The 26,424-nt window shown below is 39.3% G+C and overlaps 3 protein-coding genes across 4 annotated transcripts; 2 read left to right on the top strand and 1 right to left on the bottom strand.

Annotated features, from left to right (window-relative positions):
• The first annotated feature begins 8,231 nt into the window (after nt 1–8,231).
• On the top strand, nt 8,232–15,194 carry LOC134199621 (uncharacterized). The gene is made up of 3 exons (XM_062670870.1): nt 8,232–8,789; nt 9,149–11,095; nt 15,141–15,194. Exons 2-3 carry the CDS (start codon nt 10,364–10,366, stop codon nt 15,192–15,194), a joined length of 786 nt encoding a protein of 261 aa, XP_062526854.1. The 5' UTR covers nt 8,232–8,789; nt 9,149–10,363.
• LOC101745581 (DNA polymerase delta subunit 2) lies at nt 15,182–18,232 on the bottom strand. The gene is made up of 9 exons (XM_004931390.5): nt 18,033–18,232; nt 17,320–17,853; nt 17,120–17,241; nt 16,951–17,044; nt 16,692–16,843; nt 15,950–16,126; nt 15,745–15,816; nt 15,416–15,652; nt 15,182–15,333 (listed from the first exon to the last, which is right to left on the bottom strand). Exons 2-9 carry the CDS (start codon nt 17,673–17,675, stop codon nt 15,221–15,223), a joined length of 1,323 nt encoding a protein of 440 aa, XP_004931447.2. The 5' UTR covers nt 17,676–17,853; nt 18,033–18,232; the 3' UTR covers nt 15,182–15,220.
• Nucleotides 18,233–18,599: 367 nt separating this feature from the next.
• Nucleotides 18,600–26,377, top strand: LOC101745838 (meiosis-specific with OB domain-containing protein). 2 transcript variants are annotated; one of them, XM_021351480.3, is made up of 9 exons: nt 18,626–19,207; nt 19,289–19,350; nt 20,541–20,694; nt 20,777–20,857; nt 21,472–21,565; nt 23,059–23,231; nt 23,998–24,154; nt 25,234–25,336; nt 26,100–26,377. In XM_021351480.3, exons 1-9 carry the CDS (start codon nt 18,961–18,963, stop codon nt 26,256–26,258), a joined length of 1,230 nt encoding a protein of 409 aa, XP_021207155.1. In that variant the 5' UTR covers nt 18,626–18,960; the 3' UTR covers nt 26,259–26,377. The 2 variants fall into 2 exon arrangements, with proteins under 2 accessions (XP_004931449.2, XP_021207155.1); XM_004931392.4 differs by lacking the exon at nt 26,100–26,377 and having other exon boundaries at nt 18,600–19,207; nt 25,234–26,080.
• The last annotated feature ends 47 nt before the right edge of the window (nt 26,378–26,424 follow it).

The following is a 26,424-nucleotide window of genomic DNA, read 5'->3' as shown; positions in this document are numbered from 1 at the left end:
TACGAGATACAAGTACCATAGAATTAACCTGTTTAAGAAACAAGAAAACCTATTACAAAATAATTTCGGACATTTTTATTGGCACTACAATATTTAGATTATAGGGAGACGCTACTGCCCATTGGTGTCTATTGTCCACTATTTTATAAAATTAATATATGATATTTCTAGATACTGCATACAGTCGCTATGCAGACGAAGAAGGATCTTCATTGTAGAATATTATTTTATTTTTGTTTTGGTACACTTTAGGAAAACTATACAACGCCACCTATCGAGATTTATTGTAAACTAATATTTTTCCTTGGCTAACTCTAAATGCCCTTTGCAGCTCACATAAATCTTGATTTTGAAATTATGTGAGATTCGTGTTTAATTGCTTAAGCAATGTTTCAGCTTGGTTTCGGGTTCATCCCTATAAAACAAAGTTATTCACGCACAGAATTAGCTCTGATTCTCCCCCTTGATCTTTGTACAAAATGTATTTTACATTTCATTAAGTGGTATCAAGTTTGTGTACCTAATTTCCAATATCGAATAAGATTATCCACGTAAAAACGTTTTTACCCCTTTACGCTCTTATGAGTATTAAACTTTTTTTAGTGCTTGCTTCATTCCTAGAAACGTATTCTAGAAATTAAGCAAAATAATTAAAATTCGATCGTGATCTATTAATTTAATTTATCGTTATTGCATAAATCTCGATTCAAAATATTATTCGTAATGTTGTTCAATAGCTATCGCGACAAACAAGATGTTTAAAACTTAATATCAAAACATATTTTCATTGGAGTTAAGATAAATAGTGGAAAACAGCCAACGGGCGATATGCAATTGAAAACATCAACCGAGGCCAGTAATTCGTTAACACAAATATGTTTTAAGGGGCTGCGTGACGTCATTCTTATCACAAACAACCGCTATTCACTTGTCCAACAAATGACAAGACACACCCACACTCACAGCATAGTAACCAAGATGAATTTTAACATGAATTTTGTTATTTAAGTTTCATGTTTTTGTAGTTATATCATAATGGAAATATTAATTATAGATAAAGCAACGGAGTGATAATCCGTTGGAAATAAACAGTATGACTTTGGTGGCTCAAATTTAGTCTATAATAAGACGTTTCTATGTTAATTTATATTAATTCGGTTTCATGTTTAAACTAATCAATTTGCAAGGATAAAAAAACTAAATTTATTGCTTATATATATTGCATATATATATGCTTGAACTATTATAAAATAGCATTTAACCTAGATATAAACCTTCATGTCAACGTTGATTACTAACATTTCTATTTAGCATTGTCACTGTAAAATATTAATAAACTAGAGGCATATTATTCCAATTGAACTGATGACCCTGGCCACCTTATCGAGCATGAGTTGAGATCGTGGGGGGTGCTGAGTTACCTCGAATAAATCAAATTAACAGTGTCAAATGGTCATGTTTAATGTTCCAAAGCGAGATACGAATAAGAGATTTCAAGGGAGTTATGTTCTCCTTATCTTGTCCTCTATATTTTCTACTTTTTTAATACGTTTTTATTAGCTTCAGACGTATGTATGTTAGTATGTAACGGAATCTTTGAATATGATTTTGACCCCCTTCAAAACGTCGGATTAACTCGAAATTTGGCATACCGATGACAATTCAATATTTAAAAAAAAAATAAAAAATTAAAATTCAACTAAAAAATGAAAAATAAATAATAGTTTATAAAAAATACGCTTTTATAGAAAATCCATTTTTTTTTAAATCCATAGTTTTTTTTTTAAACTATTATTTATTTTTCTTTAACGAAACAAGAGTTTGTATAAGAAATGAGCTGTTTTCATTAAATCTAATTTATTTTATATTATACTACTAAACGGTTCGAAATATATATTATTGAATTTGAAATATTCGAACAGCAATATTACGTGTAATACAAAATAAAATAATAAAAGCTTTTTGAAAACGATAGCAAATAGTAATACACAAAACATTGAATGACAGCCACGTGGCATTAATAAATGTGTACATAGGATTCTATTTGATAAGTGCGAGTATACGTTATGACAGATTGACAAATGAACACCAGTTTAAATGTAAGCTGTGTAAATTATTTATATAGTCGTCTGTTGTGACCTTACACACTTTTTATGCATTTTATTGTACGTATTTTTGTGCTTAGGGACAAGCTCACAGTCCACGTCATGTTACGTGGTTACCAGACCGCTCTGAGATCGTGGTCAATGAATGATAAAAAATATGTTATTTTTTGTACGTTATTACAAAGTTAAGTCGAACACTGTGTGCATTACTAATATGTACGTTATTACAAAGTTAAGTCGAACACTGTGTGCATTACTAATATGTACGTTATTACAAAGTTAAGTCGTACACTGTGCATTACTAAGAAAAATCTTACGTTACAGACGTTTTTTCCCGGGTACCCCCCTCCGCATCGTCCCATAAGGAACTTTGTTCCAAAACCATTTAGAAACCTCCTGAATGTTAGTAACTAACTTTACACAAAAGATACTATTTTTATATCTAACACTTATGTACTAATTACGCATTTATACTCTTTTGCAGTTTTTATTTATATCTAATGTGTACCACTCCCAATTACACTTTATTAGTAACTTAACTGAACCGACAGACCTTGTTCTGTCCGAATTTCAGTTAATTTATTTGTAATTGATTAGGGTATTTTCCTGGCAACTTGTAGAATTTCTCTGGCTCTATAATACTCTATATCTACATTACGCGGACTACTAAGAAAAAATATTGTAACATCAACATTGTTTTTTTTATCGTATTTTCATTGAAGAGTTAACGAGCCCACTGTTTCACCTGGCTCACCTCGTTTGAATTAGTTACCGAAGCACACCTTCACTCATAAAGTGAATGCTAAATATGGCGATAGCTATCAGAGAACAGAGGCTATTTGACATTTTAAAGATAAGCTTGCATATATACAAGTTCCGAACAACAACATTTGGGCCGTCGGTCTGCCGAGCAATATTACCCGCTCGGTGGAAGATCTTCCCTTTTGTCGTATACCTCCAAACTACATTATATCTTGAGTCACGCAGTCGATTTTTCAATTGTATTGTATAATAGCTGGCCCATCCTTCAAATCGTAGCGCATGACCACTTCGCGGCAAAAATAGGCATGTTAGTGCAGATTTACAATACGTCCTACTGCCAGTCAGCTATTAATACAACATTGAGTCTTCATCAACTCACAAACTTCCACTGCTAAACATACGACCTGCCCCAAGATTCGCCAAAATAATCGGTTTTGAGCAGCCGAAATCGAACGATTTCCCGCGAGCCTCAGCCAGCCGTAGGTCCCTCTCGTGAGAGGTCTGAATCCACTGCGATTTCCGTTGCGCGGTTGCCACTCAGGAACGTTTTGGTCCCAGCAATGGTGCCAGATTACGTAGCATTCATAAAGTATACCGCTTACAATATTCAATAACAAATGACCTTATATATGACCTGAATACCTTCTAAATGATAGATGAGATTTATATAAATGTTGTAATTTACAATTGTTTTTATATAGCTACAAAAAATACACAACAATCATACGAAAAAGGTTTGGTGAATATGTGATGATATTCCTTATAAATTCAAGGCAGTCGCATTGCTATAATAAAAATAATAGGAGTATTTTAGTATTTTCATCGGTTTTGGCGAGTCGAAGATATAATTAAAACATGATATGAGTTGATCATTAGGGTTACTTGTGGTCGTTTTATAATATCCGTTCTCTTGAAATACAGTATAGTTTTCGTGGCCATTTTCAACTAAGTTGTTCGTTATTCATTCATATTTGAATATTTGAAAGCTACCATTAATATTGTATAAGTAATAACTTGCACGAGTATTATTTTCATTAATATTATTGACATTAACATTTGTCTAAACAGAGAAAGGACTAATCATATTTCTAAGGTCTGATTTGAGTTTGTGTTTCATCGTCGCCATAAAAAGATATTTAGACAATTAGTTCGATTTTGTTAAATGTCATGAAATGGTTAGAATTACCGAAAGAATGTTGACAAACTAAAAACAATGTGCTACTGAACTTTTTTTATTATTATTTTTTATTGCTTAGATGGTTGGACGAGCTCACAGCCCACCTGGTGTTAAGTGGTTACTGGAGCCCATAGACATCTACAACGTAAATGCGCCACCCACCTTGAGATATAAGTTGTAAGGTCTCAGTATAGTTACAACGGCTGCCCCACCCTTCAAACCGAAACGCATTACTGCTTCACGGCAGAAATAGGCAGGGCGGTGGTACCTACCCGCGCGGACTCACAACAGGTCCTACCACCATTAATTACGCAAATTAGAATTTTGCGGGTTTCACTTTTATTACACGATGTTATTCCTTCACCGTGGAAGTCAATCGTGAACATTTGTTGAGTACGTATTTCATTAGAAAAATTGGTACTGCGGGATTCGAACACCGGTGCATCGCTTCAACACGAATGCTCCGGACGTCTTATCTTTTAGGCCACGACGACTTCCAACTCTCTAGCAGATACTTGTATAAAACTTGCAGAAACTTGTATGAAACTCTAGCAGAAACTTGTATAAAATGAAAATAATGTACGAGATGAAACAGTAATAGGAACTAAAATTTTATATATATTTAATAGGAGTAGTTGTACTGATAGAAATGTTTTTTTATTGGTAATCACTTGAGTAAGCCTTGTCTAATACTATTTCTATTGCAAAATTTACGTACTACATTTTGTAAAACAATACACACCACAATCATCATTGAAGAAATCCTCAACTTCGAGCAGCAAACGGCACTCATCGTTAGTGAGCAAATCGATGGCCGCAGCCCATGACTCCTTCTGACTCGCACTCATTGTTGTAATGATTTAGTTCCTAGAATAACAAGGTATACAATTTTAGCACTTTTATATAGAAAATTGCATGTTTTTGTAAATGTTTAAAAGGACAAGTTTCTAAGGCCAAGTTAGCAAGTTTCTTAAGGCAAAATCAACAAATAAAAAATTCAAAACTTTTTTAAACCTATCTGGTATTGCCTACTGACAAATAAAATGCCAGATTTGAGCCATTCAAAAATAAAAAAAAAGTTGCACAACAAAAACCAGGGGGATGCTCTTGACAAAAATCTGATGATGAGTGATTCCCACACTATCAACATGCCCTCCATACCATCAGTAATAATTTTAGACCATGTCATTAATTATGATCATAAAATGATGAATTTTAATTATATGTGAAATAAATAAGCCCAATAACCATCTCATGTTTTTTTTATTAATCTAGATGTACAGAAGGACCAACTCTTTTATTTGGCACAAGGTTCATTCCCTGTGATTTAGTCCACATTGTATGCTCTGATGAATTGTTTGGCAATATTTTCTCCTCATATTATCCTTTCTACCATCACCACCTACCATCAGAGAAGAATCCTTTCTACAGACGTGGCAGACTATCAAAGCTCTTCCCTGGATTATTTTTCCCTAACCCTAAATGGTGCTGCTGCAATACCAAAACATGTCATTATTCTAATGAGTGCCTACACTCTAGTTCTTATCGGAAACTAGGTAATTGTCTGCGTTACCTACAGCTCAATGAGTAATCATGGCCACTTAGTAGTGTGTGATTACTTAGTAACGACAATGCATATTTTCAGAAAATAAGCAATCGCTTCTATAGTACGTACTTATAGAACTGAGATCAGTGTAGCAAAAATCAGATTAAGTAGTAATAATTATAATATTTTCAGCTATATTGAATTTTTTACCATTTAGACTGATGAAAAACATTAATATAAAGTATACAAACCACGAATGCGAATAAAAGTCCAGAGGGATTGATGTCTAGTGATGTTGGTGTTTTGTGAAGATGGACTAACTTGTCCTGTGAGGGCGCCATTTTGGCACTGTAAAATGAAAAAATAGGTTACAATGGTGCATTTAAATTTTCTAAAATTTAGAGAATAATGATAGAAATTATGAAATAATCATATACTGAAACATTTGGGTGGAGACTTGGTGCCCTCTAGTCATCATGTCACTTATATTCTAAGGAGCATGTGTTAGCATGTACTTACCGGACCCATAGACAACAAATGCCGTTAATAGCCTCGAAACATGTGGCAAAAGTCTCAATGATATAATGGGATAGCTAACCTACCCTTCCGCCCAGATCCAAAATAGATAAAGGTTTACATCAAAAATATATAAAGGTGGAACCTACTTATGCAGATTTACAATATATGTTAGCTTAACAACAGTGAAATTGAAGAGATATATAGAGGTAAATAAATAGACATGTTTTAACAAAAACTGACTTCAAATAGAAAAAAAAAGATATTCCAAAACAAATTAATATACACTAAAAACAATAATAATCAAAATCAGTTGGCGTGATATTGAGTTATTCATCTATTTGTCACGCACATACTCAATGAAAATTTAAGATTTATATGGTTTTTTCGTGGATACCATTATCTGAACTGGACTAAGTTGAAATCGGACCACACGGGAAGAGTCAGCTTTCTAATAAAAAAAGAATCATTAAAATCTATTCACCCAGTCAAGAGTTATGAGGTAACAAACATTAAAAAAAACCGTCGAATTGAGAACCTCCTCCTTTTTTGAAGTCAGTTAAAAAAGACAATAATAGAGAGTATACTATTTGTTGATACTACATAGGATATTACTGATGACAAAGTGCTGTGGTAATATTAGCCAGATCTCTGCCCATCTGGGTAGGGTTAGCCAACCAGTAAGCTCTCATGAATAACCACATTTTATGATCTATTTAAAGTGTTACACATAGGGCTGGTATTTTGACCTGAGTCTTAAAAATAATCATTGTACATAATTTATGCTCAATAAATTTAAAATAACCAAACAACTGTAACAATTTCTATTCATTAGGTACAGTATTAAATGTGTTAGAAAGAATAAAACATAATAGTAGAATTTCTGTTAAGAGTCCAAATTCCGGACTATTCGCATCCGGAATCCGGTTATCAAGAGTTCACGCATATCTTGTTGCAATCGGAATCCGGTTATCAACAGTTCAAAGGTTTCAAACATAATGTTTCACATATGTATTTAAATGTTTCCTTTCAGATTTCATACATTTAAATTAAGTCACTCAGTGCATGTTACAAAACAAGTAATCTGTGTGTACAAATCAATGATGTCAACATTTTAGTAGCCTTAAGAAATTTTGACATGTTCAATTTATGGTTAGGTAATTTGTTTTGTAACTGTATTTATCTCTACTACTCTGTTGTAAGTCTCATTTATGTAGTAATGTTTAGTAGTAGTGTTTATGTAGTAATGTATGTATGTACATGTATGTACATGTAAGTACATGTAAGTAATGTATTTATGTAGTTTGTTTTTGTGTGAATTATAAAATTTAGAAAAGTAAACCCAGTCTAAGTTATTGTATGTAATTGTAACCCTACAAAAGTACTTTTAATAAAATTCATAAAATTAATATAGATATTTAAAATAATATGATAATATATATTAAATATATTTAAGTTTTTGTTTTGATAAATCTAACTACCTGAATGAAAATATGAACAAACAAACAGTTAAGAACTTTTAATAATACACTTTCTCTATCTTTAATAATATAAAATATTGACATCACTGTGTAATTACAATACATTATACATAATATAGATAGAGGTGTTGAAACAAGTAGAATGAAGCTTTATGCTTCCAAATAAACCCAATATTCTTATTACAGTATAAACAACTTTTACTATAGACTAAGGGGGGAATGAACTTACAGTATGGGTCAATTCGAGCTTGGAATGCAGAAGCGTAATGAATAGGTCCTCGCGCAACCAAGTGAAAGTTGTGCAAACACTATTTGTTTTTTTTGTCTTTGAATCTCCTCTTATCCTATTTTTTTAAATGACTATCCGCATAGTGTACCCTTCATAAATAATGTAGCTAATAAATGTTTAGGACATCGTAAATCCTTTAAAGTTCTACGAACTATAACAACTTACCGTTCGGTAATTATTTTGCACTGGGATTTCGTAATACAGTATGATCAAAAATACTTACAGCATTTTTATATTGTGCGTGAAGGCACACGCTGGTGTGCAAACGATTAGATACTAGAAACCCATCGTGATCGCAAAATTACACGAAAAAACAAAAATACGTCTGTTAACTGCGAGCCATAAATGAGTAATAGACATAGATAATACATTTTTTTATTTAAGGGATTTTATGACCTGGTAACTAAGACCTTTAGGTCAAATCTTATTTTAATTTGAATGAAAACTTTTTTAAATGAAAAATGATATTATGAAATAAAATGAAGTTGTGGAAACATGACATGAAATGAAATGAAAATGAAATGAAATTAGATGATATGGGATGAAATATAATCTCAGTAAAATGGTCGTCATTTACTGAGACTTTTTCAGTGGACATTTTAGAGGATCCCGAGAAGTTACGTCTAGCGGCTTTGTTTCATTTTCCCACATTTGTGCAGCTTCGGCGAAAAACTCAGTGGGCTGTGGGTTAGTTTACTCGCCGAGCCCTTCGTCACAAACGACGAGTTCGACGACAACGATGACCGGTGCTTGGGGTAGGTGCCTAAAAGCACCGCTAATGGATCCGGAGGATCCGAAATGACGTGTTTTGGGCGACGTCGACTGTTTACCATTTGGTCCGCAGGACCGGGAATGGTGTTGTGCGCAGCGGGACCAGATTTAGTAGATTTCTACTTTTTTGGTAGATTTTGAGGTACTGGCAACAGAATTTAGTATGTAAAAGATATTTGGCATATTTTAGTAGAATTCACGCTTTTCAACTATTCTAGTACTTTTTTGGCATAACAGATAAATTCGGGTTATTCCTTCTTTCATCGAATGGATTGTAACTAACTAATTTTTATTCTTTTCCTTACCATTCGTTCCGTGAGCATAGAGTGTGATAGACTAACGGAAATTCCTTCATTGAGAATTTTTACAATCAAGTTTAAAATTAAACATAAATATACACAAGGATATCGCAATGTCCCCTTCATCACGATATCTTGTAGTTGCAACAGAAAACATGCAAATTTTTGGCAAATAATATAGGGAATTAAAATTATATTGTAGATGTTTCCGTGTCTAATTTAATATCAAATTCTAATTCGACGTCAGATGCTTTTATGGTGGATAAGTGGAGTGAAGTCCGCCAAATCTGTGATGCGAATAGCACACCAAGGTATGGCAATTTGTTCCGATTTGTGAAGCAATTGACCATACTACCTTTGTCGAACGCCAAAGTAGAAAGAATAATTTCTGATATTAATAGGATTAAAAATCAAGATCGAAATCGATTTAATAATAAGAATGTTGCCGCAATAATGCCTGGATAAGAGGGGCTACGACAGTTGGAAGGAGGATGTCGCAGATTTGATCCTGACAGAAGTATTATCGAGTTAATGGATTCAAAACTACTTTATGAAAGTTTTACCCAACATAAAGATGAAGAAAAGTTTCATTTTATTATTTTTATTTTTGAATTATATTATTTAGAATTTAATTTAAAAAAAACAGTGGTTTGATTAATAGTTTCTTTGTTAATTGAATTATTTAATTGTTTAATCATGGAAACATTCATGTTTTTACGTTGTAACACGACAGCAAAAAAATATAATAATAGATTTTTAGTATTTTTCGTTCTTTTTTGGTAGAATTCAGTAGATTTTAACCTCCACAAGCAGTTGATTCGTCAAATGAAATCTGGTCACACTGGTTGTGCGACAAAAGTAGCTCGTTTAAAACCGTAGGGTAATTTGTTCATTTTCCAATTCCGTTTGCAACGCTGTCGAGTCCGGACGTGTTTTCTCGAATTATTGTCGCTGCCGTCGCGAACTTGTGTTTTGGTTTACACGACATTGTCGCTGTCGCGTCGATCGCGACTTTGTTGTGAATTCCTGACGCACGGGCGCTGGCGTAGCGACCTTGGGTCGAAAAAGCAATTCGAATTCGTTTGTTCTGCATTCGAAAACGCCAATTCACATTCATTCATTCATTACCATTTATTAAATTTATTTATCTATCCGTCGTGCAAAACAGTCTTTTTAAAGACTGAACCCCCACTGCGATCACCGCTTGTTGTGGCACTCACAACCCAGTGGGGTCCCACCTTCCCAAACTCTCCACCCCAATCCCAGCTGACTGCCGTTTTCACGGCATAGGCATCCCCCCCCTGCAAATCACTGCTGGCAGGTACAGCGCAGGGGGTATAAATCCCACTCAGGGGACTCGCCTTTCGGCGAGTTTGCTTAAGTCCCGGGGACGCCCCCCCCGGGCACACACGTCACCATGAGTGACGCCAATGGCGCGCTCTTTTTGAAGTTCGTCCGTGATTTTTGTCCGGACATCATCACGAGATTTGAAGCCTACAAGGCCGGCCTTGACGCGCCGGCACTCCGCGACTCTCCGTTGTCGCCCCCCGCGCCGGTACCTCGCGACTCGCCGATGTCGCCCCCCACCCCCGCGCCCGCGTCGATCGCGTCCTCCGTAGCGGCAAGCTCCGGCTCCGACTCCGAGTCGGAAATGGAGTACGAGTCCGCCGCGAGTCCCCAACCGGGAACCTCGGAAGGGTTCACCACCGTCGCGCGCGGGAAAAAACGCGCCCGCGCCGTGGAACCGTCCGCGGCGCCGAAACAACCGAAGGCCGCGAACGCGTCGCGGCCTAAAGTCGTGGTCTCACCCGACTCCCCTCGCCGCGCAACCCCGTCGCCGCGCCCCGGGCCCGCGCCCGTCCGAAAAGTTCCCGCGCCGCCGCCGGTCATCCTGCGGGAAAAATCTTCTTGGGATCGCGTATCCCTGGCCCTTAAGGCCAACAAGATAAATGTAGTCCATGCGAGGAATATTCCGCATGGAATACAAATCAAAGTAGAGTCATCCGACGACCATAGGTCCTTGACAGCATACCTCCGCAAGGAACGCATAGGGTATCATACCTATGCGCTCCAGGAGGAGCGTGAACTCCGCGTCGTAATACGCGGAGTCCCGAAAGAGCTCGACGTCGAGCAAATCAAAAATGACCTGGTAGGTCAGTCCTACCCCGTCATAAGCGTGCACCGGATGCACAGCGGTCGCGATAAATTCGCGTACGATATGGTGCTCGTAGCACTAGAAGCCACACCGGAGGGCAAGAAAATTGCCTCATGTCTCCGCACCGTGTGCGGCCTATCGGGGGTCACCGTAGAGGCCCCCTACAAACGCGGCACTCCCGGGCAGTGCCACCGTTGCCAATTATATGGCCACTCCGCGCGTAACTGCAACGCGCGACCGCGTTGCGTGAAATGTTTAGACGATCACGCGACCACCGATTGCTCGCGCGTGAAGGAGACAGCGACGGAGCCGCCGAGCTGTGTACTCTGCCGCAAGCAGGGACACACGGCCAACTACCGTGGATGCCCCAAGGCTCCACGGAAGCGCCCGGCAAACGCGCCCCCTAAAACCGCTGGCCCAAAGACTTCGGCGCCCCGCGCGCCGAAACCGGCTTTCGTACCGGCTCCGGTGCCCACCGTCTCCGCGTGGGCGAAACCGTTGCCGTTCACGAAGGCAGGAACGACACCGGCACCCCAACCGCGGTACGCGCCGCAACCTCTACTCGCGCCGCGCCCCGCCCCCGCGCCCGCGCCCGGTCCCGCGCCTCGCCCCGGCCCCGCGCACTCAAACGATTTTACAATTATTCGCGACTACATCGCCGCGATAAATATCGACCGCATGCGTGCGTTCGCCTACGCCATGCGCAGAGCGGTCACGGCCGAAGACCGCCTAAACGCGACGTTCGAGTACATCGACGTCATCGAGTCCGTCCAGCGCACGCTGGTTTGATTACCGGTAATCAATGGCGTGCAACGGTAGGGAAAAACCGCGTTCCATAAAGTTAGCATTTTATAATGCTAACGGACTCGCGCGTCAGCGCGATCAAGTATATGAGTTTCTCCGCGATAATCTCATCGACATCCTTCTGGTGCAGGAGACCTTCCTAAAGCCCTCGCGTCGCGACCCCAAAGTCGCGAACTACGTCATGGTTAGGAATGACAGACTCTCCGCCCGCAAGGGCGGGACTGTCATTTACTATAGGAGGGCCCTGCACTGCGTCCCTCTCGATACTCCCTCGCTCTTACATATCGAGGCGTCAGTGTGCCGCATCGCGCTGACGGGACACCAGCCGATCGTCATCGCATCCGTTTATCTCCCCCCTGACAAACCCCTCCTGAGCAGTGACCTCGAGACACTGTTCGGTATGGGGGACGCGGTCATCCTGGCAGGCGATTTAAATTGCCACCACACTAGGTGGAACTGCCATCGCACGAATGTGAACGGTAGGCGTCTCGACGCGTTCATAGACGACCTCACATTCGAAGTATTCAACCCCCCGACCCCCACGTGCTATCCGTACAACGCCGCGCGTCGTCCGAGCACAATAGATCTGGCACTGCTGAGGAACGTAACTCTGCGCTTACGCTCCATCGAGGCAATGTCAGAACTCGACTCAGACCACCGACCTGTCGTCATGCAGCTCGGTCGCCCACTCAACCGCGAACCAGATACGAGGACCATGGTGGATTGGAAGAAGCTGGGCACGTGCTTAGCTGACACCGCTCCACCAATCCTCCCTTGCGGCCCGGATTCAACTCCATCCCCCGAGGATACCGTCGAATCCATAAACATCTTCACTGATCACGTCTCGACGGCGATCATAAGATCCTCGAAACAAGTCGATGTGGAGGACTGCTTCCACCGCATCAGACTTTCCCCCGAACTTAGGGACCTAGTTAGAATTAGAAACGCGGCAATCCGGGCCTACGATCGATATCCCACGGATTCAAACCGGACTCGGATGCGTCGCTTACAGCGGGAGGTCAAATCCCGCTTAAGCGACGCCCGAAACGAAAACTGGGATAGTTATTTAGAAGAACTCGCGCCCACTCACCAAGCATACTGGCAACTAGCTAGGACCCTCAAGTCCGAAACTATAGCCACTATGCCGCCTCTCGTACGCCCCTCAGGCCAACCACCGGCTTACGATGACGATGACAAGGCAGAGTTGCTGGCCGATGCACTGCAAGAGCAGTGCACCACCAGCACTCAACACGCGGACCCCGAACACACCGAGTTCGTCGACAGGGAGGTCGAGCGCAGAGCTTCCCTGCCGCCCTCGGACGCGTTACCCCCCATTACCACTTCCGAGGTCAAGGAGGCGATCGATAGCCTACAACCACGGAAAGCTCCCGGCTCCGACGGCATCCGCAACCGCGCGCTTAAACTGTTACCAGCCCAACTGATAACGATGTTGGCCACCATATTAAATGCTGCTATGACGAACTGCATCTTTCCCGCGGCGTGGAAAGAAGCGGCGTTATCGGCATACACAAGCCGGGCAAACCGAAGAACGAAACCGCGAGTTACCGCCCCATCAGTCTCCTCCCGGCGATAGGCAAACTATACGAACGGCTCCTTCGTAAACGCCTCTGGGACTTCGTATCCGCGAATAAAATTCTTATAGACGAGCAGTTTGGATTCCGCGCCAGACACTCGTGCGTCCATCAAGTGCACCGCCTCACGGAGCACATCTTACTAGGGCTGAACAGGCGGAAACCCATTCCGACAGGAGCCCTCTTCTTCGATATAGCGAAGGCGTTCGACAAAGTCTGGCACAACGGTTTGATATACAAACTGTATAACATGGGAGTGCCAGACAGACTCGTGCTCATCATACGAGACTACTTGTCGAACCGTTCGTTCCGATATCGAGTCGAGGGAACGCGTTCCCGGCCCCGTCACGTCACAGCCGGAGTCCCGCAAGGCTCCGCCCTCTCCCCGTTACTATTCAGTTTGTATATCAACGATATACCCCGGTCTCCGGAGACCCATCTGGCGCTCTTCGCCGATGACACCGCCATCTACTACTCGTGTAGGAAGAAGGCGTTGCTTCATCGACGACTTCAGACCGCAGCTACCACCATGGGACAGTGGTTCCGGAAGTGGCGCATCGACATTAACCCCACGAAAAGCACAGCGGTGCTCTTCAAAAGGGGTCGCCCTCCGAACACCACGCTGAGCATCCCTCTCCCGACTAGGCGCGTCAACACCCCCGCCCCCGCCGTTCGCCCAATCACGATGTACGACCAGCCCATACCGTGGGCCCCGAAGGTCAAATATTTAGGCGTCACCCTCGACAGTAGGATGACATTCCGCCCCCACATCAAGACGGTACGCGACCGTGCCGCCTTCATTCTAGGACGTCTCTACCCGATGATATGTAGGCGAAGTAAAATGTCCCTTAGAAATAAGGTGACACTCTACAAAACTTGCATACGCCCCGTCATGACCTATGCAAGTGTAGTGTTCGCTCACGCGGCCCGCATACACTTAAAATCCTTTCAAATTATTCAATCCCGTTTTTGCAGGATAGCCGTCGGAGCCCCGTGGTTCGTCAGGAACGTCGACCTCCATGACGACCTGGACTTAGAGTCCATCAGTAAGTATCTGCAGTCGGCGTCCATGCGCCACTTCGATAAAGCGGCACGACACGAGAACCCTCTCATCGTGGCCGCCGGTAACTACATTCCCGATCCTGCGGACAGAATGGAAAGCAGTCGACGTCGCCCTAAACACGTCATCTCGGATCCTCCTGATCCACTAACGGTGCTTTTAGGTACTTCAAGCACCGGTCACCGTTCTCGTCGAACCCGTCGCTTGCGACGAAGGGCTCGACGAGTAAATTAACTCTCAGACACAGCCCACTGAGTTTCTCGCCGGATCTTCTCAGTGGGTCGCGTTCCGATCCGGTGGTAGATTCTGCGAAGCACGACTCTTGCTAGGGTTCGTGTTAGCAACATCGTCAGGTTTGAGCCCCGTGAGCTCACCTACTAAAGTTAAGGCTACGCTGAAATAGCCGCTAGGGCTATCAGCTTAGGTAGGAAAAACCAATTCATTTTCCTAAATACAGCCTTAAGCATTTGTTGACTTGCGTTGGGCTTATACCGTTAACCAACAATTTCAACATTGAGGAAACAGTTAACTTTAACGAAATAGCAGGATTGCGCCGATATATTTAATAACAATTGTATTAAAGGTTTTGGTATATATAGCTATACTGAAAACTGATATAATAAATTTGTGCACTTAATCAATTTATTCCAAATTATATGAAAATCAAGAAAAACTCATGCTGTAACATTCCAAATTTGCTAAATTGATAATTGCTATCGATTTAGTATTACAAAAATCTGGAATTGATACTATTCTGATGCGTTGCCCTTCTTCTCCTGAAACCAATTATGTTTTTAAATTTCTTGTTCTATTAAGGGAATATTGCCAAGAATTTTTAATTTATAGAATGTTTCAAACCTTCATATAAGGTAGTTCCAAATTCATCAGCATTTCCACTAAAATAAATAGCTGGACAGTTATAAATAATAAATGGATCTGTATCCACACTTGGGGTACAAGGTACCGTATCAGGACATGTTGGTGCTAAATGCCTCCATTCCAATGTTTTTTTAAGTACCTCTTGACTATTATCTAAGTTACTATATCTCATTATATCCTTTACTGGCTCTCCTGAAGTACCTAAACATAACAACCCTAAAATAAATAATTATATGTTTCAACCAAATTCCTCAGTTAACAGTAATAGTAAATGATATATTTTCATAATGGCTAGCAATGATCCTTACCTCCTATTTCACATTCATAAGGATTAGAAACACGGCGGAACGATTTGTATTCAGTAGCTTTAGGGAACAAACCTATAATAAGATTATTATGAGTGTAAATTCTTTAATTTCCAGCATTAAATAGCAATTTTGTTCTGAAAAAGCCTGGTAAAATTATTAAGTAATGATAATTTTAAGCTAACCTATGGATAAAATGGATACTTACAGTAATGAAAAGGTTTTTGTGGTAACATTACATCATTAGGATCTTTGCATCCTGGCATTATGTCTAAAGGAGCCACACCACTAATAGCTGCTGCCAATGAATCCACCAATTCTGCTGACGATATGACATCTGATTCATTTAGAACACTTTCATCTGAATGATTTGCAAACACTCCACCTAGGAATTAAACATTTTACGTTCTTTACTTTTTGTGTTAATATTTGTTTAAGTTAGTTTATATTTTTCTATAATATGTATTTTTTGTGTGTACAAAATTAATATAAGTCTGTTAACATTTTGAACTTGCTAACAGTGCTTGTTACTCTCTGTTTCGGCACTCCTCTCCGTTTACCAAAGTAAATTATGCATGCATAGATTATTCCTATTAAAGTGAACTGCCATATAATGCAACTATTCAAACCAACATGGTATGTATGTCGTTGGTTTGAATAGTCACTACTTTAGACATGATTGAAATCTCGATTATAATGTATTTGGTGACTATGTTACACTACAACCCAGAAACAGCATTAGTAACTTCCCAAGCCAGCACACATTATACTTCTAAATCCTTACTTACTTTATTTATTTATTTTATCTATTTATAAGTTTTTACTTGATTATTAAATGTTATTTATGCCCAAAGAAATAACTTTAAAACACTAATGGAGTTTCATACAATTTCATAACATACATACATACATAAACATGAACCATTTTAACTTTTAAGCTTATAGTTTACCGGCTATTATAACTCGTACAATTTTAGAAACTTCTTCTTGATAATAAGATGTGCCTGCTAATCCTGACATCCATTCCAAAAATAAGTGCAAGGACAAAATTTGATCTGCAGACTTTGATGCCATATTTAAACCCGACATAAGTACTATGTATCTAGAAGGGAAAAAAATCAATTAAGGGAATGTAGTTTATTTTGTTACATACTATGTGAACCTTTAGCAACAGTGATTTTTATCCAGCATATAAGTTGATGAAATAACCTGTCTTCATTTCTAACTGGAAGTGGTTTTTGTATACTGCAACCAGGCCAACAGACATCTTTAACAGTAAATATACCATCCTCATCTTCAGATCCTATAATGAAAATAAACTTTAGTGTTTTATTTCAATCATCATAACATAGAACAGATGATTATGGATTTTAAATACCTAAAATTGCACATACAACTCCAGTGACTACTTGATGGATATCTATAACATCGCTTACAAGTTTGATTCTTTGCAATTCATCTTCTAACACAAGGCTATCGGAATCATGGACGAAATGAGTCCTAAAAGATAGAATTTTTAATATTTCAACATTACCTTTTAATTAAACAGCATTTTATTAAATGTAGAGTCCAATTTACCTAGTTGGTTGTGGTATAATCTCAAGCTGATCTGAAAGCTCTTTCAGAATGCTTGGTTTCAATTCTTGCAGTTTGAACAGTGTTCCAATTATAACACAAGAGGTACCGCTTTCACGTAAATCACAAAGCTTTAAAATCTTGTATTTATTTGACCACTTATTTTTTATCAGCGGAGTCAAAATATTTCGGAATGTACATAACCTAGCTGAATATATATGGGCGTACTGCTTGGAAAAATCTCGTGGTGCTTCATAAAACCGTGTAGAACTATCAGTGTAGTCAACAATTTGTCTCTCTAGATCGTGGGAAGAGAATTCCTCATCTGCTGTTGATTTCGGCGATACTTTTAAAAGCATCTTATTGGTGCTTAAAGTTTATGTTGTGAATGAATTTCCTCTCTTAGCTATTCGACTTATTAATTTATTCACTTCACTTGTTTTTTTAGACCTTCCCCAGACTTTTAATAATTCTTTAGCTTCAGTTATTTTTTCATTAATTTGCCGCTTTTTTTAAAGGGATTTTATGACCTGGTAACTAAGACTTTTAAGTCATATCTTATTTTAATGTATATTCTTATTTTTATGAAAAATTATATTAAGGAGTGAAGTGAAATGAAATGAAATGAAGATGATTAATTTGAGACATTAATCAATTAGGATGAAATTAAATCAAATGAGATGAAATATAATCTCAGTAAAATGGTGGTCACTTACTAAGATTTTTTCAGTGGACTTCTTGGAGGAAACCGAGAAGCTACGTTCAGTGGCTTTATTTTATTTTCCCACATTTGTGCACTTCCACAGATACTAAACAGTTAATAAACCACCGTTATTACACATTTAAACCTGAAAAAACACTAAATAGACAAAATAAAACAAATCACACAACTTCACTGCTCGCGTTCCCGCCAAAAAGTCCTATTAGAATAAATTTAATAACCATAGATAATACACTTAATTTAAAACAACACGTTGTACGCAATGCAGCCCACCGGTGGGCTAACGTACTATACCATTTGGGCCAAGCTAAAATCAGAAATGAGTAATTTTATCAACTTGAGATTTTAATTCTAAAATTCATAAAATGCAATAACTTCCACGGATGATAAAAATTACCGTCTAGTTTATAAGATATTTTAAGATGTCTTGATAAAAACTACAATTTTCTATTGGATTTGAAAACCAACGCGTTCGGCTAGGCTAAAGGGCCACGCGGCTCACTTCCATTTTGTTTGATTGGTGCAATCTGTGGCTTGTAAGAAACGTTTACGTTTACGTTGTAACCCTCACGCGGCTCACAGGTGACTCCTAATGGCCCGAACGGTTCAGTAAGATAAGGCTCACCGGTGAGCAACGTGGCCTGAATGAAAATATCGATTTTTTTCATGTGGCGTTCAACGTGTTAAGTGAGTTTAAATTAAGTTTTCGGGACACATTTACATTTGACCTGGTTTTATAGACTATGACCCCTTCGCCCATTAAAGTGGAAAATGCAACTTATGAAAGCAGTTTGAAGCGCCAAATTTATTTCAAAAATATTATATAAGATACCTACCTACCTACGTACCACACAAACTAATCTAATCAACTAATACAAATTTTAACTCTCCTTATTGTTGTGGTGGTCTATTTAAATATAAGTATGGCTGGAGTTCAAAAAGTTTGCCTTAATGCTTTAAATATTAACCAAAAAAATGCACTCATATTGGGTATCATAATAGCTAAAAATAGTCCTCGTACCATCAGTTCACGGAGAAAAAATGGGGAATCTAGAGCCGTTACATCTTTCACATTGAGAGATTCAGAAGTCGATACAATCAATATTGATGTGTGGGGTTCGGAATACTTTGTGTTTACTTTCTATGAACGTTTTCTCGTTGGTGACATTGGTTAGTACTTATCTGTAAACATCTTAAAATAATAAAATCAAAATCCTATTTTAAATCCTGTTTTAAATTGTTTTCTTGCAGTAGAAATTACTGCACCCAAGATATGCATTAAAACTGGTGAGAATGAAAATTTCAGACCTCAGGTAAGCTATTCATGAAAACTAAAGTATTCGACATGAAATAATATAATAAATACCTACTTAATCAAACTAGTAAATAGCTAATATTTGCCCGCGAGGTCGTCCGCGTGGAATAGTCACTTTGGCATAACGCTAAATTTTACCCGCGACTTCATTTACGTGGAAAGTGAAAATATTTTTGAATAGTAGAATGTTAATGAGCTATTTAAGGTACCAAAATCACGCTTCTTAACTGACTTCAAAAGAGGAGGTTATCAATCCGACCACCTTTTCTTTTCTTTTTTTTCCTACCTAAGCTGATAGCCTTGAGAGGCTTATACCTATCAACGTCGCCTTAACTAGTAGGTGAGCTCACGGGGCTCAAACCTAATGACGTTGCTAACACGAACCCTAGCAAGAGTCGTGCTTCGCAGAATCTACCACCGGATCGGAAACGCGACCCACTGAGAAGATCCGGCGAGAAACTCAGTGGGCTGTGTCAGAGGGTTAATTTACTTGTCGAGCCCTTCGTCGCAAGCGACAGGTTCGACGAGAACGATGACCGGACCGACCACCATTTTTTATCTATGTATGTTCACCGATTTCTCAAGAATGCTTGAACCGATTCTGACAATTCATTTTTCTTTTTTTGTTCGAAAGGGTAGACGAGTGGCCCTGTAATCATCAAGATCTGATGATGGGATCCTGGAGAAATTCAGAAAAATCTATAATTTTAAAAGCCTATCTTGAAGTGATTTAGGTGTTTCTTGTTATTCTTCATATCCTGTGCTGTCGCACAACGGCCGGCCGGCGCCTTGTATCTTAATATTACGCGCTTGATCATTATTTTGCTGCAACGTTATTTTAAAACTACGATATCTTCTCATTAAAATACTCATAGCGAGATACTCATTAAAATTAAGTGAAGGGAAATTTCTTTAAACTTAAATACTTGTAATGAATAACGTATTTATTTGAAACGAAACTCAGTGGGTTGATAAGACACCTCCGCCGGTTACCATCCAGCACCAGAGCCGTGAGAACATTGGCCGTCTCAACAATAAAATAATCAATCTTACGAGCGAATCCTAAACCCTTTTAGTTAATTAATCATAATGTGTTCAATATTAAAAAACTTGCATTTTTTTCAAATCTCAATAAGACACAGGTTTGATGTACTCGTATAGTCGCTAATAGTTAATTTTTAATTCAAGGTATCGTCGCCATTCTACCTTTCAATAAACGAGGGCGCTTCAGACGTGAGTATACATGGGAGCGACATGCAAAGCTCTTATTTGCCACTCCTCCACATACCTTCAAAGCATTCATCTGCATACTATGGGCTCGCCGAAGTACTCAAGCTTCCAGGTTATTTATTGTTCGTCTACGCATTTATTAGCTTTAAACAAATAAATCATACATTCATCATCCAAAAATTCTTCATTTGCAGAAGAAGCCAATAATGTTTACGTAGATCTCCTCGTTGTAGTAAAGAGTGTGATGTCCGCCAAGAAGATTAAAACTAAAACGGGTAGGTAATAAAAAAAGTATGCTTACTAGCCTCAACGAATGTAGAACGTTTCATTATAAATTAATATATGTAGTCTGTTTCACATTACAGACCATGCCCCTAGGAACTACCCTGACACATTTCCTTTGACCACGCTAGAAATATTATAAATACAAAATTGTTTGTCTGTTACGTTTTCAAGCTCAAATAACTCATCCAATTTTTCCTACGAAAGACTATAGGCTTTTTTCTCACCGCTGGGGACAGGTTTCTGTCAAAGTAATATAAAGTGGGCGAAGAACCACACGGCTGAAGCTATCTGCGGAATGCTATATCGTTAGACTGAGTAAACTGTACAAAAATTGGCGCTCTAACATTAATCACATGAAAACAAATCAGAAATGTATTGAAATGTGAGCACGAATGAAAGTTGTCTACTGCTAATGTCAACTGATGACGTTTCAGGGGTAAGAGGGGGTAAACGTTAATGTTGTTTCTATGGTCTTCGTCATCAGCAAACCAGGTCTTAAATATGAAGTAGGTATATTATCTATGATACCAAGGCTGCAGCCAGACTACACTGCAATCAGCTTTCTACGATCATATTGTAAACGCAGCGCTTCCGTAATTTGTAGGTACGGAAATGTCCATTCGTTCAATTGAAGTTATAGATAACACGACACCTGCTGCTGTCACCTTGGACATGTTTGATGCGGATACCATTCAAAGGTTAGCTGCATAGATGACTACGGGCTTAAACTAATTAATGATAAACTAAATTCAAACTTGACACGTTCAACAGCTCCGACATCAGTGTGCTTGGTGCGAATTTTTAACGTTCTCGCTAGCGTAAAAGTTAACTCTAATTTGTATGTAGTTGAAACGTTTGCCTACGTTTGCCGCTAGGGCCGCTGTTCTCGCACTATTTTTTTTTCTTTCCTACCTATGCTGATATCCTTGAGAGGCTATTTCAGCTTCACCCTAACGTTTGTAGGTGAGCTCACGGGGCTCAACCCGGAGAGTTGTTAACACTGACCCTAGCAAGAGCAGTGCTTCGCAGAATCTACCACCGGATCGGAAACGCGACACACTGAGAAGATCCGGCGAGAAACTCAGTGGGCTGTGTCTGTGGGTTAATTCGCTCGTCGAGCCCTTCGTCGCAAGCGACGGGTTCGACGAGGACGGTGACCGGTGCTTGTGGTGCCTAAAAGCACCGTTAATGGATCAGGAGGGTCCGTAATGACGTGAAACTCGCACTACGCACACAGTATTTATTGCGTAGAAAGGTGAACGAGCTCACGGCCAGTCTGGTGTAAAGTGCTTACTAGAGCCCACACACATCGAAACATTCTTGCTCAATCTGGGGGCCTCTTGACACAAACGATCGAAGTTTCAATTGTATCAACATTAAAATCGGATAAAAATAGGCAGTATTAACGACACCCATATTCTGAATCGTACTAGCGACTGATCGTCGATTGCAGAACATTGTTTCATTTATTACCCTACATTTTTTTGAATTAGATAAAACACAAAGAAATTAAGAGTATAAGTACAAACACATTCCCGTAAGAGCGCACCATACCATTTCATTCATTGCGTGAGGCATTATTGAGAATTTTCTCGCTCTCCCTACTCTTTTGGTGAGATTTCATAAGAAATTTCTCAACTCTCTCCCCCTCCCCTAATCTCACGCGAGATTCTTCAAAATTTATGTTTTGGCTGTAAACGAGTTGGATTATTGAGAAAAAAATAAAATAAAAAAACAACTTGTTTTATTACTTTTATTGAAGACTAGCAAATATAGTAGGTATACTAGTATTTATCAATATTACCGTAATTTAAAATCACAATCATAAAACTAATTAAAGACGACTGCGATTCGCACGTGTCGATAGCGCTTAGACAAATCGAGCGCTACTTAGCTGCTCTGCGGGGTTCGGACTAATACGACAAACACTATTGTGTCGAATTTGTCCATATTTTATGCTAGAAATAATACAAATAATTTTTCATGCAATTTTACACCGTTTACTGCTAGAAAAAAAAAAGTGATATTTGCTAAGGCCCCCCCTCCCCCGTAAGGGGGAGATTTGGAAAGATTTACCTTGATCCCCTCCCCCCTAGAACACCCTACGTAATTAATGAACGCCCCCATGCTTTTGGTTTATATTTTCAATGAAATAAATCGTACAGTTTTGTAAAAACCCATACAAACTCAGAGCTGAAGATTGGCGGCCGCTGGAGAGCGTGCTTTTCATAGCCGACGCCAGGGTGTCTTGGCGTGGGAAGGCCGTGAAAGCGCAAATATGTGCTCGAAGCGTAATAACGCATCAACCGCACACGGCCGATGCTGAAGCTTTGCGACTTTATATCCAAAATCAAGCTAGCACACGTAAGGAATTGTTTGTTTGTTTACTTATTATGTTGTGTTTAATTATATGTCTGTGGTCCTTTTACTTTGGCCTACTTGTGAAGTTGGGTTCAGTCAAGATTTGAAGTTGACAGGCAAATTGAAAACTTAAATAATTGCGGCTCCGAATTGACGCATTGAAGGTAAATTGAATGCAAACTGCTTCTAGCTGCTACGCTTTGAAAATTTATGCAAAGTGTTCCGCAATGCACGACTTTACATTACCTAATATTTTTTGTCATGGTTGCATCCATTGGACTTCCTTTCAGCCTTTCCACGTCTAACTGTTTCTGAATTACGAGGGTTTACGGTTTGAGCAAAATTGGACATCCTTGGTCTAACTGGTAAATAACTGTAAACTGAATTATGGGGGATTATGGTTTAAACAAAATTGGTAAATCCTTGACCTAATTGGTAAAATAACCCCGCGTATGGGTCATATCATTAACTTTCAAACAAATGCTCATTCTCAACTTAATCGAAGAGGAACGCCATGAACCACAAACGCCACGAACAAAGAGCCACGTACTATCCGGCTTTGGAATGAGCTCCCCTCCACGGTGCTTCCCGAGCGCTATGACACGTCCTTATTCAAACGAGGCTTGTGGAGAGTACTTAACGGTAGACAGCGGCTTAGCTCTGCCCCTGGCATTGCGGGCGACGGTAACCAATCATCATCAGGTGGGCTATACGGTCCCGCCTGCCTAAAAGGGCAGTAAATAAAAAAACTTACATAAAAGATTCTTAGGTGGGGGAGAAGCAGCGGCATGGGCCGCCTGGAGTGGGGAGAAGGCGTGCGCCGCCTCCGTCTCTCAAGTCAAAGACAGACTGAGCACCGGTGCTCCATTCTGTGCAGCTCTACATGCGTTATTAACGAATTTGGACTTAGAAGATATCAATAAAATGTACAAGAATTTTATTTTACCGTTCTACACGTAACATAAACTACCTAATATCATCCAAAACGGCATAGGTATTATTAAGGTATAAATCGAAGATCAAAATTCCTTATATTACATTTGTTAAATAGAGTGTACATACAGTGGCGGATTTGCAGTCTCGGCCGCCCTAGGCCCCAAGCCATCAGTCGCCCCTTTCTCAGCATAATAAGTTTTTTGACACGATTGGGGCCGCCCTAAGCCCGGGCCTACCGGGCCTTAGGGTAAATCCGCCACTGTGTACATACCGTTTTATTTATTTATTGCATAGATGGGTGGACAAACTCACAGTCCACCTGGTGTTAAGTGTTTACCGGAGCCTATAGACATCTACAACGTAAATGCGCCACCCACCTTGAGATATAAGTTCTAAGATCTCAGTATAGTTACAACGGCTGCCCCACCCTTCAAACCGAAACGCATTACTGCTTCACGGCAGAAATGGGCAGGGTGGTGGTACCTACCCGTGCGGACTCACAAGATGTCCTACCATCAGTAAAAAATGTGACCTAACAAGCCAAAAATAGGTTTCTCTAAAATAAGTCACATATCTAAGTATATCAAATAGTGAATATTAAGTTGTTTATCATGTAAATGAACATGAACAGACGGCGTTTAAGGAATAACGTCGAACAATAAAAATCGAACCAGCAAAAAACAATTTTGCGTAATGACTAAGTATATGTACATAAAGTGTTTAGAAGTAAACGACGGCATTGACATTGCAATGTTTATGGGCTTCAGTAACCACTTAACACCAGGTAGGCCGTAAACTCGTTCACCCGTCTATGCAATAGATATAATAATTACATATTTAATCGGTGTAACCTTTTATTTTTATGATATTATTGGTGACAGATATTGTGAGTGTACCTGTGGGTATCCTACACATTCCTGTCGTAAAGCAGTTTTGCGTTCCAATTTATTAGATGGAACAGCCCTTAAACAACAATTTGAGACATCGACCTCAATACTCGCACGGCTCACAGCACGCCCCACCGCTAACATATACACGATGTTATAAACATAAATTTTATATTATTTAGGAACGAAAATACCGATGATTTAAAAGTACGTTTTACTGACCACACCGGTGAACTTACTGCACGTCTTCCAATAAACGTTCTGGAAGACGCTATAGGATGTTCCGTAAGCATTTTGATAACAAGATATCTTTATTTACACAATATTTGTTTCTACTCATTCGCTTACATTATTGTAGTAGGCAGCGGCTTGGCTCTGCCCCTGGCATTGCTGAAGTCTGTGGGCGACGGTAACCACTCACCATCAAGTGGGCCGTATGCTCGCCTGCCTACAAGGGCAATAAAATAAAAACTTAATTTAGCTATTGTATTTAGTTACTGTACGATTTTATAAATTGCAAGCATGGACATGACAAGAACACATCTAAGCTACCGCATACCACTGGTGCTGTCAAATTCATTTGAAAAGAACCAATATTTATAAGGTATTCCTCATAATCATCAGAAATCAGTCGCAAGATGTTCACTGCTAAATTTACGCTTCCCTCATAAAATTCCACCACCGTAGGCTCGGCTGTTTTAATCGTGTTCCGATGACAGTATTTCAATAAGTAGTAAAATCAAACAACACATTTGGAAATTCTCCGAAAAACTATTAATAAATGCACATTTTCAAAATGCAGGTTGTACAAGAATTACCAAACCTCAAACAGTACTAAGTACCTATGTGTTGGAAACAAAATATTTAGCTATCGGAACATGATATTAATATGTATATTCATATACCTATGTACTTAGATAAATATTCGGCAGTATCGTTTTTTTAATATTGTCGTATCACGACTCCTAACTACAGCACTGACTTTTTTACGTTTTTGAATATTGTAGGTCTATTACATATTATATTCTACTGTTTATCGTAATTATAGGGTAACCAGTTGCAAAGTATGAGTTCCGATGATAGAGCAGCTATACGCTGGAGAATATTGTTAGAACAATGCATAGTGAGAATTGCTGCTTCACCGCCGCGCCTCATAGTTTTAGCTTTGAAGAGAGCCACGCAAGCCGACCCGATTCCGCTTTACTAATGCCATTTAAACCGAACAATATTCATTTGATAAAACCTCTTACGATTTTTCTTCTTCATAAAACATTAATCTTAAAACTTAAATATAATTTGTTCTCAATAAAGCGATGGTAAATAAAATTTTGTTTTATTTCTTAATCCTTCACAATATGAAAAAAACCTTCAAA

The sequence above is a fragment of the Bombyx mori genome, chromosome 11 (assembly GCF_030269925.1).
Source record: "Bombyx mori chromosome 11, ASM3026992v2".
Lineage (NCBI taxonomy): Eukaryota > Metazoa > Arthropoda > Insecta > Lepidoptera > Bombycidae > Bombyx > Bombyx mori.
The sequence above is the reverse complement of the archived record's forward strand: the minus strand, read 5'-3'. Positions and strand labels throughout refer to the sequence as shown.

Coding starts and splice junctions, on each gene's coding strand:
- LOC101745581 (XM_004931390.5), bottom strand. CDS start 17,675: ATGCTTTTAAAAGTATCGCCGAAATCAACAGCAGATGAGGAATTCTCT. Junction 17,045..17,119: donor AGTTGTATGTGCAATTTTAG/GTATTTAAAATC, acceptor TTTTCATTATAG/GATCTGAAGATGAGGATGGT. Junction 16,844..16,950: donor CCAGTTAGAAATGAAGACAG/GTTATTTCATCA, acceptor TTTCCCTTCTAG/ATACATAGTACTTATGTCGG.
- LOC134199621 (XM_062670870.1), top strand. CDS start 10,364: ATGAGTGACGCCAATGGCGCGCTCTTTTTGAAGTTCGTCCGTGATTTT. Junction 11,096..15,140: donor AGCAAATCAAAAATGACCTG/GTAGGTCAGTCC, acceptor ATTGTATTAAAG/GTTTTGGTATATATAGCTAT.
- LOC101745838 (XM_004931392.4), top strand. CDS start 18,961: ATGGCTGGAGTTCAAAAAGTTTGCCTTAATGCTTTAAATATTAACCAA. Junction 19,351..20,540: donor ATGAAAATTTCAGACCTCAG/GTAAGCTATTCA, acceptor TTTTAATTCAAG/GTATCGTCGCCATTCTACCT. Junction 24,155..25,233: donor TTAGAAGATATCAATAAAAT/GTACAAGAATTT, acceptor TATATTATTTAG/GAACGAAAATACCGATGATT.